At 56.2% G+C, this 12,052-nt stretch overlaps 5 protein-coding genes across 5 annotated transcripts; 3 read left to right on the plus strand and 2 right to left on the minus strand.

Moving 5' to 3' along the window:
• Nucleotides 1-13: 13 nt before the first annotated feature.
• GCG54_00004571 (Chromatin modification-related protein eaf6) lies at nt 14-605 on the plus strand (the record flags this gene model as incomplete). The annotated part of the gene is made up of 2 exons (XM_045404619.1): nt 14-331; nt 390-605. 2 exons carry the CDS (start codon nt 14-16, stop codon nt 603-605), a joined length of 534 nt encoding a protein of 177 aa, XP_045262562.1.
• Nucleotides 606-1,946: 1,341 nt separating this feature from the next.
• On the plus strand, nt 1,947-4,337 carry GCG54_00004572 (Dipeptidyl-peptidase 5; the record flags this gene model as incomplete). The annotated part of the gene is made up of 5 exons (XM_045404620.1): nt 1,947-2,081; nt 2,182-2,384; nt 2,440-3,803; nt 3,856-4,175; nt 4,227-4,337. 5 exons carry the CDS (start codon nt 1,947-1,949, stop codon nt 4,335-4,337), a joined length of 2,133 nt encoding a protein of 710 aa, XP_045262563.1.
• A 666-nt stretch (nt 4,338-5,003) lies between these two features.
• GCG54_00004573 (uncharacterized protein) lies at nt 5,004-5,858 on the plus strand (the record flags this gene model as incomplete). Its single annotated transcript, XM_045404621.1, has 2 exons — nt 5,004-5,529; nt 5,587-5,858. 2 exons carry the CDS (start codon nt 5,004-5,006, stop codon nt 5,856-5,858), a joined length of 798 nt encoding a protein of 265 aa, XP_045262564.1.
• A 388-nt stretch (nt 5,859-6,246) lies between these two features.
• Nucleotides 6,247-6,714, minus strand: GCG54_00004574 (uncharacterized protein; the record flags this gene model as incomplete). The annotated part of the gene is made up of 1 exon (XM_045404622.1): nt 6,247-6,714. One exon carries the CDS (start codon nt 6,712-6,714, stop codon nt 6,247-6,249), a length of 468 nt encoding a protein of 155 aa, XP_045262565.1.
• A 22-nt stretch (nt 6,715-6,736) lies between these two features.
• On the minus strand, nt 6,737-8,893 carry GCG54_00004575 (uncharacterized protein; the record flags this gene model as incomplete). Its single annotated transcript, XM_045404623.1, has 7 exons — nt 6,737-6,987; nt 7,044-7,067; nt 7,119-7,486; nt 7,545-8,064; nt 8,121-8,338; nt 8,400-8,501; nt 8,757-8,893. 7 exons carry the CDS (start codon nt 8,891-8,893, stop codon nt 6,737-6,739), a joined length of 1,620 nt encoding a protein of 539 aa, XP_045262566.1.
• Between the last annotated feature and the right edge of the window lie 3,159 nt (nt 8,894-12,052).

Here is a 12,052-nt window from a genome sequence, read left to right on the forward strand (position 1 = left end):
CGCACCCGACGCCATGGGGGAGAATCAGCCGAACGGAGCCGCTGCCGCGCAGCAGCCTGCGCCGACAATGCAGCTGTACCGGGAGGAGCAAGCCCGTCTGCGGCAAATGTTGGACAAAAGAGCAGCGATTGCGAGGCGGCTCGCTAATATCGAGTCGGAGATCGAATCCAAGGAAACGGCCTATCTTGACAGCACGCCAAACGGCAATATCATTGCGGGATTCGACAACTACATCAAGGGCACAGGCGCAGCCGCGCAGAGGAGGAAGGCGGGTGCTACGGAACAGAATCGCGTGTTTTCACGGTCTTCGATCTCGTACCGTCCTGGCAGTGTAAGTAACCCTTCAACAATGACTATGTGAGAGAGAGAAGTCATTGACGGGGTTTCAGGAGGCTACCACACCCGGCTCTACGCCTGCTTCTCATGCGCCGACACCGTTGTCCACCTCGTTCAAGGACGGCTCCGGCTCAAATCACGCTACGCCCACGTCTGCCACCGCTTCCAAGTCAGGCAAGAAGAACAAGAAGGCGAACGAGGAGGACAGTGACCACGACTCGCAAGCACCGAACAAGAAACGCATCAACTTTGGCGCTGGACGGAAGTAAGAACGGCAGCAGGGCTCAATGATGCTTTTAACGCTGAAAGGGCACCGGTTCGCCATCGCGGCAGGGATTTTGGTGGCATCTGCAGCTTGCCCAGATGCCATGTTGATGGCAAATGTCGACTGTCATGAGTTGGCCGCACCTGCAAGAACTCAGGGATCCGAGATGATGGATCACAACGCGACCCACGACAACTTTGGAGTTCAGGATTATGATACCCTTAAACCATTTGAAATACTACTGTTTGAGTTGAAAGGCTGTGTCTGCACCCAATGTTTGGCCCAGGGCATAAAGCTTCATTTCGTTGAAAGCCGCCCCTACCTGCGTCGATGCGTCCCGTTTACCCGTCTCAAGTTCCATATTTACAGCAATAGTCTCTTCGGCGACTGCCTGGAAAATGAAGCTTCTTGGTAAGCTTGGGGCAAGGATATCTCTACTTTGAACTTTTGGCCTCGCTCTCAAGGTTGGCTAATGTCGAGGAGGGTTGACCGTCAGAAAGACAAGCTGGGCAGGGCAAGAGACATAATCGCCGTCGCGAAATGCTGCCTGAATAGTCCAGTTGGCCGGTGTTTAGCGCCGTTGGCTGGCACTTCTGTACCGAGAAAGCGGCAAAAGTTCCTGGTGGAGACGAACTTTTGAGTCTCTGGGCCTGTCAGGCCACTTCGATGGAACTGCGAGGCCGGCCATAGCTCCGCTTGATGGTGAGGTTTCCTTCAAGCAATAGAGAGAATACATGCAACTGCCTTTCTCGGCCCACGGTGCGAGACTATTGTCCAAGACGAGCCATTGAACAAGATGAGACTGTTTGTTTTGTTCCTGCCTGCAGACACCTCTACGGACACGGTGAATCAAGATACTGTTCTCATTCAACCATCACAATTGCCACGGCTAGAGTCCTTCGTTCCGAGATTTGACAAATTGCGAGGGCCAAAACATTATTCACTCAATCGTCAACCAAGGCCAATTCCCTTGCATCATGCATCATCCTGCCTCCGACTGAAGCTTTTAGCCGTCTGCTTCGCGTGATGCTCTCCAGTATCCAGTGCCAAGTGGTTTCGGAGCCGATGGGACGGTCTGCAGTGAGGGGTTTGAGGGGTGCACCTGAGCCTGTGCAGCGCTTGAGCAGGGGCCCGAGAACCTTGTCGGCTCTCTAACAGCCGTTGCTAGCCCGGTTTGTAGCTAGTGCGGGGCTCCTCGACCAAGCTCCATGCCAGCAGGTCGACCCCCGTCGTTGAGGTGCGCTCTGCAACAGAGGAACAGAGTCGCTCGTCATACATCTACAGCACAGCTCCCACCTTGACGTCCGTTGTTGGTAGTCCTCCTTTCCCGTGAACCTCGTGATTAATGAAGTATCAGATCCCTCTGCAGCTCCTCATGATGACGATACAAGCTTCCAAGTTTACACCCGAGGTGCTCCTCTCTGCCCCGCGCAGGTCTCCCGGTGTTCCCAACCCATCGGGCTCCAAAGTGCTGTACACTGTAAGTCTATGACAGTGCTCTATCTAGGCGCCGCCCCAATTGAGCGTGGCTTTTGACAGCGGCTACGTGACTTTGAGCATGCATTGATTGACTTGGTCAGGTTTCAACGTATTCGTTCGAATCCCACAGCAAGACCTCCCAGACTCGCGTCCTCGACGTCGAGAGCGGCCACTCCACGCTCCTTTACGAGGACCAGTCCTATAACGATGCGACATGGATATCAGACCAGGAAATTGTGCTCCTTCGCAGCGGCGAGAAGGGCACCACCAGCCTTGTACTAGGGAACATCACCGAACCGTCCGTGTAGGTGCTCCGCTTGGCCAATACCTCGAGAGCGCGACTAACACTGAGGTGGCAGAATCAAGGAGATTCGTAACTTTGAAGGAAGTCTATCGAGCCTGAAAGTCAAGCGACTCTCGGACAACGAGGTCGCGATTGCCCTGTGCGTCCTGACCACCCCATCTGGGGCCATGTACAACCCGGCGGCCGAGAAGAAGCAGTTGTCGTCAGGCAAGATATACTCGAGTCTGTTTGTTAGACACTGGGATACATGGGGCAATGAGAACCACAACTCTCTCTGGTATGGACTTTTGAAAAAGGACGACCAGTCGTACAAGTTGGAAGATCCCGGCTTGGTGAACGCCCTCGACGGCACTAAGTTGCAGTCCCCTGTCCCTCCGTTCGGTGGTGCGGGCGACTTTGACATCAGCAAGAACGGCCTCGTCTTTGTTGCGCGCGACCCCGAGATCTCTCCTGCGATTTACACGAAGACCGACCTCTACTTTATTCCTTTGAAGTCCTTTACGGAGACCAAGCCACCTGCGCCTCAGGTTGTCAAGACAAGCAAGCTTCGTGGCTACTCCGCCTCGCCGGTGTTTTCAAGAGATGGCAAAAAGGTTGCATTCACGAGGATGAAGAGCGACCAGTACGAGACGGACAAGCCGAGACTCTTGCTGATTCCGGACATCTTCGACTTGTCGAGCGTGCAGGAGTTCTACGAGACAGAGGACGGCGTCGGCGGATGGGACGCTCGACCGGAATGGGTTACCTGGAGCAAAGACGATTCGGAGCTTTTTGTGTCCGCTGAAGAACACGGTCGCGCGAAGCTATGGAAGCTGCCTGCCACGCCACACCAAGCCAAGGACCTCCCCTCCGCAATTTACGAGGATGGCTCGGTTTTGGAGGCGAAGCTGCTGGGAGATGACGGCAGCAGTCTGTTTATCAGCACGTCTTCTAGAGTTGAGAACTCAGCCTACTCGATTCTGGACCCTGTCAGCAAGAAGTCAGACCTCGTTTCGTCAAGCTCAAAGCACGGTAAGTCTCTAGGTCTGTCCAAGTCTCAGTGCGATGAGTTCTGGTACAAGGGAGCCGAGGGTTACGACGTTCACGCGCTCGTGGTGAAGCCGTCGAACTTTGACCCGAACAAGAAGTATCCGCTCGCTTTCCTGATCCACGGAGGGCCTCAAGCTGCGTGGATGGACAGTTGGAGCACTCGCTGGAACCCGGCCATCTTTGCTGAGCAGGGATACATTGCGGTGATGCCAAACCCGACGGGAAGCACAGGCTACGGACAACAGCACACCGACAATATCCAGAACGAGTGGGGTGGCCGGCCGTACGTTGACTTGGTCAAGTGCTTTGACCATATTGAGAAGAACATCTCATACATTGACTCGAAGAATGCGGTTGCTTTGGGTGCTTCTTACGGAGGCTACATGATCAGTATGTTGACGACAGGCTGGGATGTGGCATAGTTGCGCTAACTGGCTGCCAGACTGGATCCAGGGCCACGAACTTGGAAGAAAGTTCAAGGCGCTGGTGTGCCACGACGGTGTATTCTCAACACTCAACCAGTGGTCTACCGAAGAGTTGTTCTTCCCCCTCCACGACTTTGGAGGTACTCTCTGGGAGAACCGCACGGGCTACGAGAAGTGGGATCCCGCTCACCACCTCGACCAGTGGGCCACCCCTATGTTGGTCATTCACAACGAATTGGACTACAGACTACCGATTTCAGAGGGTTTGGCGATGTTCAATGTGCTGCAGGCACGCAATGTGCCCAGCAAGTTGGTGATGTTCCCCGATGAGAACCATGTAGGTGTCAATGCTGAGTCCGGGCTTGTATGGAGGCTAACTTCAGAACAGTGGGTCTTGAAGCCGGAAAACTCCTTGGTATGGCACAGAGAAGTACTTGGCTGGATCAACAAGTATACGGGCATTGACAAGGCGGAGGATCTGTCCGTGAGGCAGAAGTAAGGCCCCGAAAGGGGTGAGATGGGACAATACAAAATTGAACTTGAGGTTAGCAGTCAGGCAGGTTTCGGTCGAAAATATTGGATAGCTCTGGTATGCTTCATGCAGAGATGGAGTGGACAATAATTAAGGGAAACTCCAAAAGTGAGATATGAAAATGAAGGAGAGATTCTGCGCAGCGCGAATAAGTCCCAGTGACTGACTGCATGTACAAACACAGTACTCACACTGTAAAGCCCAGCGAATGTTCCTGCCAAAATGACTGCAGCCCAAGAGCTCCTGCATTTTGCTGGTCCGAGCTCCCTCCAACGAGGCTGAAATTTCGAAGTGCGCACCTGCTTGGTCTCGAAGGACAGACCGAACAAACATCGATTACTGACGACTATCGCGAGACGACGAATTGAACGCGACGGCGAATCCGTTGAAACTCCGCGGCGACCCGAAAACACGTACCAAAGCATCATGCGAAGCTCTCCAACACAGCTCCAGAATCGATGGTGACGGACGGAATCGCACCTTCTTGCCCTGCCACAGCACCCGCGATTTCCTCTTGAACCACGCTCATTCTTCTCGACAAGCGGAAACCGGACCGGCCATAACCTTTCCTTCACACGAAAAACCGGTTTTCATCGAACATAACACAAGCACACAGACATACACATACCCAAAATGACGCCCCCACCATTACTCTTCCACGCCCTCCTCCGCCCCGCGGTCCTCCAGATCCTCCGCGCGACGGGCTACCACGCGGCGCGCCCGGTCGTCCTCGACGCCGTGACGGAGCTGGCGGCGCGGTACATGCTAGCCCTGTGCCAGGCGACGGCGCGGCACGCGTCGGATAACAACCAGGAAGGCGATGCGCCGGGGATCGTGGACGTGCGCATGGCGCTGCAGGAGCTGGGCGCCGTGCCGCCGGACGACGTGAGCGCCGAGGGACGGGGCGCGATACTGGGAGAGATCCTCGACGACGTCATGGAGGCGAACGGCGTCGCGGGGGTTCCTGCAGAGAACGGCGACGACGTCGCTATGGCGAATGCGGGGACGGTCGTGGAGAGGGAGCGCGAGAGGGAGGTGGTGGTGGAGGATATCCGCGGCGTGGAGGAGTTTATCAGGTGGTTTTCCGGACCGAGGAACAAGGCTATCCGCGAGGCGGCGGTGGGCGACGGGGAGCTTGAGCTCGGGGATTACCTGAATGGTTTGTCCCCCCATGGTCTGTTTGACTGAAGATGAGGTGACTAACGATGACACACAGTCCTGAAGAAGAAGCACAGCAAGACCGGCGAAGACTCAAAGTACCACGGCACGATCATCGGCAAGGGTAACGACGTAGGCGAGGTGCAAGTCGAGGGCGGCGACCTGCCCAGCATCCACACGTGGCGGGCCAAGATGCGCGGACCGTCGCCGGCGAGCGCTTTGTCGGCGACATCACCGAACATCAAGGAGGAGTCGAGGCCGCCAAGCTCCGGGCTGAGTTCTGTGGGCGACAGGCTGGGCGACGATCGGGACAGCATGGACTTGTCATAGGAGACGGACACGCGAATTACTAGATCGAAGGCACGTGGCGCTCGACGGCAACGAGGAGGTGTCACGTTGAGGAAGACGGCGAAGAAGTGATTACCAAAGGGCATAGCGCGGCGTTTTACCGGGGGGACGTGATTTTTTTTTTGGACAGGAGGGGAGACGTTTACATTACAAAAGCATTGTCTTTGGGGCAGATGGCATGAGAGAGAAATTGACGGCTCAGGGGGGCGGTATCATACCTTTATTCCCGGCTTAGCTTGGACTCGCATAGGTGTCCAGCTATGCCAATTCATCAACATTTCACGAAGCCGTGGTGAATATAACGCTGACAATCTATATCTATTATATTACTAATCGATCTTGTGCTGCTATTCGTGCCGGTCGGACCCGTCTACCGCATGAACTCGGTGACGCGGTCGAGGTTGAAGGCGGCGCTGATGAGGGCCAGGTGACTGAAGGCCTGGGGCGTGTTGCCGAGCTGCTCGCCGCTGCGGGCGATCTCCTCGGAGAACATGCTCAGGTGGTTGGAGAAGCTGAGCATGTTCTCAAAGAGGTTGACGGCGCGGACGAGGTACTTTGGCTCGTAGACGGAGGCGCGGGTCATGGCCTCGACGAGCCAGAAGGTGCACATGCTGAAGGCGCCCTCGCGTCCGCCGACGCCGTCTTCCGAGAGCTCCGTGTCGTAGCGGTAGACGAGGCCGGTGCTGGTCAGGCCGCCCTTCTCCGGGGGCAGGAGGATGCGGTCCATTGTGTTGAGGAAGCGCGGGTCGTTGGGGGCGATGAAGAAGACCAGCGGGGCGATGAGAATGGAGGAGTCGATCATTGCGTTGTTCTCGTAGCTTTGGACGAAGGATTTCATCTCTTTGTTGTAGCCTGGGACTTCATGTCAGCGGAAGCAGAGAGGGGCGTGGAGCTTGGCCCAGGGCAGTGGGCGGTAGGTATGGCATGCCTTTGTCCATGATCTCCTCCATGAGGTTGTCGCGGGCCTCGAGCCACTTGCTGCGGTTGGGGCAGGGGAAGTTGCGCTTGTCCGCGAGGCGGAGGCCGCGGTCGAAGGCGACCCAGAGCATCACCTTGGAGTAGGTGAAGTTTTGCTTGTTGTTGCGGACTTCCCAGATGGACATGTCGGGTTCTGAAATCGCGTAAGAATAAGGGGGTAGACAAGTTGAGAGGTGGTGAGGTTCTTACTGTCTGTGATTGTGAGAACAAAGTCTGCCGCGTGTTAGCTCGCTGTCGTCTATCCCATTTCAGGAGGTGCCTCACCCAACATCTCCCTCACGGAGCACCACTGATCCCAGCTGATTGGCTTCCCGTACTTGTTGTACAGGTATATGGCGTCCATGAGCTCGCCGTAGATGTCGAACTGCTGGTGGAAGGCGGCGCCGTTGCCGATGCGGACGGGCCTGCTGCCCCTGTACCCCTCGAGGTGGGAGAGCTCAACCTCCGGGATCTCGGTCTCGCCGCGGATGGTGAACATGATGGGCAGCTCGCCGCCCGGGCCGCGCGACTTGATGAAGCGCTCGCTGATGAAGTCCATGTACGCGTCCGCCTCGGCCGAGAAGCCCAGGCGGAGGAGTATGTAGATTGTGAAGCTGGAGTCGCGGACCCAGCAGAAGCGGTAGTCCCAGTTGCTGCGTGTCCACTGGTTTAGTGAAGGTTTCCTCCGTCATGAGATACCACGACACTTACCGAACACCGCCAATGTCCTCGGGGATCGAAAACGTCGGGGCGGCGATGATGGCACCCGTCGGCTCGTAGGTCATCATCTTGAGCAGCATCAGGCTCCGGTTGACCACCTCCCTCCAGCGGCCCTTGTACCTGCTCTTGGAGATCCAGTTGTACCAGAACGACTGCGTGTCGTGCTGCTGGCCGTCGAGGACCGCCGTGGTGATGTCCTCCGTGACGTGATCTGGAATGTCGTTGCGCAGCACGAGCGAGATGGCCTGGCCCTCCTCGATCGCGATGTGCGCGACCACGCCCTCGCTGAGCATGCCGTCGCGCTTCTGCTTGGTGAAGGTGACGGACGGCGCGGCGACGGCGGCGACCCCCTCCTCGGACTCAGCGTCGACCGTGACGTCGAGCTGGAGCTTGTAGTGCTCGCTGTGAAAGGTCACGGCCTTGCTGGGGTTGCCGCGCGTGTGAGTCTGCTGTACGATTGTGGTGACATGGGGCTCTGTGGCGTATTGGAAGGCGGGGAAGAGCTCAATGTCTGTGATGTTTGTGAGTTGGAGTGATTCTGTGAGGGATGTAGGTGAGAACACGAACCCATCTCCAGACGACCGCGGATGCACTCGACGCGGCGGACGAGCCATTTCTTGAGCTCCTCCTGGATCTTGGTGGTCTCGCGAAAGGCGCTCTGCCGGTTGCTCTTGGCCAGGACGGTGGCCGTCTTTGGGCGGGGGAAGAAGTCTACGAGGTCGACGACGCCGTCATCGTGGATATATCTCGTCTGAAGGATGTTGGAGGATGGGAGGTACTGCTGTCTTTAGGTGTGGTCAGTGTCACGGCGTGTGGAATGGCTCCGAGACGGGCCTCTTTTCTTACTTTGTTGTGCAATGCTTGGACGCAGGAGGGCAGATGCTGAAGAAGCCTCCTTTATCCTTGTCGAGGAGACGACAGAAGACAGTAGGAGAGTCAAAGTCGGGCCTGGAGCACAAGTCAGGCTTCTCGATTTAGAGCCGTAGGGACGCATCACGAAGGGCAAGACTCCAATTGCTGGAAATGATCGTGCTGACTATCTCGGCTCACTTGAGTTTCCATATGCATGGAGCAAACAGTTGTCTCATTGAACCATTTTGGCGCCATCAAGTCATATTGCGCAGCGACACGGCAACCGACATTGGCCAGTTCGTGTAAGTGAACGCCAAGCATCAGGGTTCCAAAACGAAATACGTCTCTCACCAACACATGTAATCAACCGAACCATTCATGCCGACGAGCGCGCATGTGTGCATATTGCCGATCATTCCATAGTCCTCGATAGGTAGGTATCCGGCATGGCTGCCGGCGGAATGTCTCTTCGGACACTGTTGAGCCATGACGTCGATTTACCGGAGCGGCGGGAAGACGCAGTGCTGGTTCTTTTTCTTCAAGGATGAAATTCTAGAAACTTGATTGTTGTCGCGGAAAAAGCAATGGTCAAGACAGGGCTGGACAGACACTGCGTGTTGGTGAGGCTGCACGGCTAAGGTCTCTCTTCTCGTCTACGAGTGGCATGAAGTCGTGGTAAGGTGTGAACTCAAGCCTCGGTCAAGGGAGAAGGGTAAACTCCGGCCGAGTGCTGAACACGGGAAATACGGGAAGCTTGCGGTCCTGCAGCTTCGGTGGCTGCAGCGAGGCGCGCCAAAGAGACCGATCTTACCGCTGGGCTTTGTCGAGACGGTGTCTAACTAGTCGGAGGGAAAACGTCCACTAAGACGTGAATCCTGATTACACAGGAAACGAACGGACAGCGCTTGCGTCGAGCTGCATATTGTGATACGCATCCAATAGCCAATAGCTGCTAGATCCATCGATGCTGTCAGATGGTTCGAGCTGATTGACTTTGCTGGACGATAGAAACCGACAGAGACTGATGGTTATGTCGAGACAGACCGATGACGCCGTCGACTTGGCCTTGGACGCGTCGAGAAGCTGCCCAATATCCACTTGGTGTGAGCGCTCTATCGACGGGAGAGCTGTCAGATCTGCAAGCCGAGCTGGGTCAGGCACATCAGCTACCCTACGCGGGCTAAGACAATCCTGTAAACTCGCACCGAGGGCGGGCCAACATCCAGCACCCGTTCTGTCACCTTCTCGCCCGACGTTCGGGCTTTTGCTTTCTTCTTCCCTTGGCGTGGATCTTTTGGAAAAGAGCTCCTCTCCGGAATATCCACTGCGGCCTGGCTCACCTGAGTCGTAAGATCGATCGGGGAGGGGGCGCAGGAATCCAAATGACAGCCCCGTTACGCACTCGGTTTAGGGCTGAATGACGGCGGCTGACATCATGACGGCACTCTCTCTCTCTCATCCCTTTTCCCGCTACGCGAGCTGCCCCAAGCTCCTAGAGTGCCACGGCGGGAAGGGAGGAAGAGGCGGGAGAGAAACGGCGTGTGGCGGGTGACCGCATTGAAGGAAGCTCCTGTCTCACTCGGGCAGGTGTTCAGGTGAACCAGCTTCGGGGATATTTCTGAGAGAGGCGGGTTGGTGTGTGAGACATGTGTATTCCCAGCCGGCCCCCAAGACTGAGAAGACGTGTATTGTTAGTGAACGGTATTGCGGGGGAGGCTGGCCGGGCTCGTCCGTCGCGGTCCATGCAGAAGGGAAAAAACTGTCAATCGATAGATGCCCCGATTTCAAGCCTCCCGGACTCGAGCGTTTTCCAGCCTCCCCCTCCGCCGCCTGTGTAAGTAGGCACATGTGTGTGTGTGGATTGTGGCTCGGTCTAGACCTCCATGTGAAAAGGCGGGACAAGATGGGGGGAACACGGCCAAGCTGAGAAACAACGTCGTCTATTCGAAGAGCAAACGAAACGACCCGAGGCGAGAGCTGTTGGATGGCCGATAGCAAAAGCCTGTTATTGTGCTTGGAAGTCTCGGAAGGAACGGGGCTCCAAAAACAACGACAATGCAACGGTTGTTTAGAGTGTGTGCAGATCGTTTGTTAACCAGCAGGACAAACCAATTTTGGACTTGGAATTATTGAATTTTAACTTTTGCCAAACATGTAAGCAAGTTCGACTTCACATTTCGGATGCTCCTCGGGAGCAGCGGGTCGCGGCACTGCCCGAGAAACCGGCTCGGTAGGCAAGTCTTGATTTCTGGGCGGCAGATTGGTCCGAGGAGGGAAGACGACGGACGGACAGGCGAGGTAGACACCGCACGGCGAGCAGGACGGTGCTGGATGCATGGTAGCAGTGGTGTGTGCGAGTGCGAGTGGGGTCTGGTCACCCGAGCACTTTCTACTTGCACGAGCGACCACATGGCTGCGTGAACCTTAACCGCCAGCAAGGACACCTTCCACGGCTGCGGTAGATGTGTGTGTGTGTGGTGTTGGTGTTGGTGTTGCGGTCTGGTTCACTCGGATGTGGCTGCGGTGTGTGGCCCAACCAGCCAGCGGAAGAACCTACCTGTGACTCTGAGCGTGAGAGACGGCTGGACCAAGCTTAAATCGAGTAAAGGCGTGTGAAACTCGGGAGGACACTTTTCTGCAATTCTTCGGACGACGCTTCCCTGCCGGTTGCCAGCCTGCCCGCCTCCCGGTGTCATGCGTCGAAAAGGCATGGGGAAAATAGGATTAGGGGAGCTAGCTGTTAAAGTGTGCCTTAGTCTTTTTAGGTTGGCATGCTGTAGCTCACTTCGCCTAAAGGCACCATGAAGTCAGGCAATCTTAAATCCCCTTTCAGGTACGGATACCGTTACCCAGCCTCAGGAGAGCAGGCTCAGGAGTCAGGCCAGGACAGAACTCAGGAGAAATAAGGTACGGTGATGGTCGAATTGTGAAAACCAGTCAGGCAGTCGGCCATTGGCACACGGCGGGGACGATGAGCCGTCGAACGGGGCCCAGATTGATGACTCAAAGCAGACGGCGTGTTGTTGTGATATTGCGGGCAATGCGTTGGTTTGTTGCCGTTACGTTGCGGTCAGGTAGCAATGTGTCCATGACCAACAAGCCAGACAAGAACGACCCAGTATTTCCTTCTCTCTGGGCTTCCAAGTTCCAACGATCCACGATGGCCCATGATCCTCAGCTCCCGAGGTGGGATGCGGATGGATGCAAGATGCACTAACAGCGGGGGAGACCAAGTCGTCGACACTATGGACCGCTTCCAGTGTGCCAGGAGGACCCGGAAGGCCCGCGGAACGCAGTGTGGCAGGTAGGTAAGGTGAGGGACGGCGAACGGTACCTGACCGCACCGCAGCACAGGTGTTGCCAGTCCAGTCGGGGTCCGGTGCATTATGCTGGTTGCATTTCTCATGGGGTTCGCCTCTCTCTCTTGGAACAAAGGGCAATCAGTGGTGCTCATCACTGTGAGCTGGCATGTCACAGGGAGCCGAGGGGAAGGAATCCCTGAGCAGGCGACCCTGACCGCTCCAGTCCTGCAGCAGCAAATCCACGAGCCGTCTCCACCGTGAGGCGCGCCAAGATTGAACCCACATCTCATCAGCGAGACACCGCGATGACTGCGTGTGATTGGCCGGTAACTGGCGGTAAGCCTG

Source organism: Colletotrichum gloeosporioides (genome assembly GCF_011800055.1).
Source record: "Colletotrichum gloeosporioides strain Lc1 chromosome Unknown consensus_54, whole genome shotgun sequence".
Lineage (NCBI taxonomy): Eukaryota > Fungi > Ascomycota > Sordariomycetes > Glomerellales > Glomerellaceae > Colletotrichum > Colletotrichum gloeosporioides.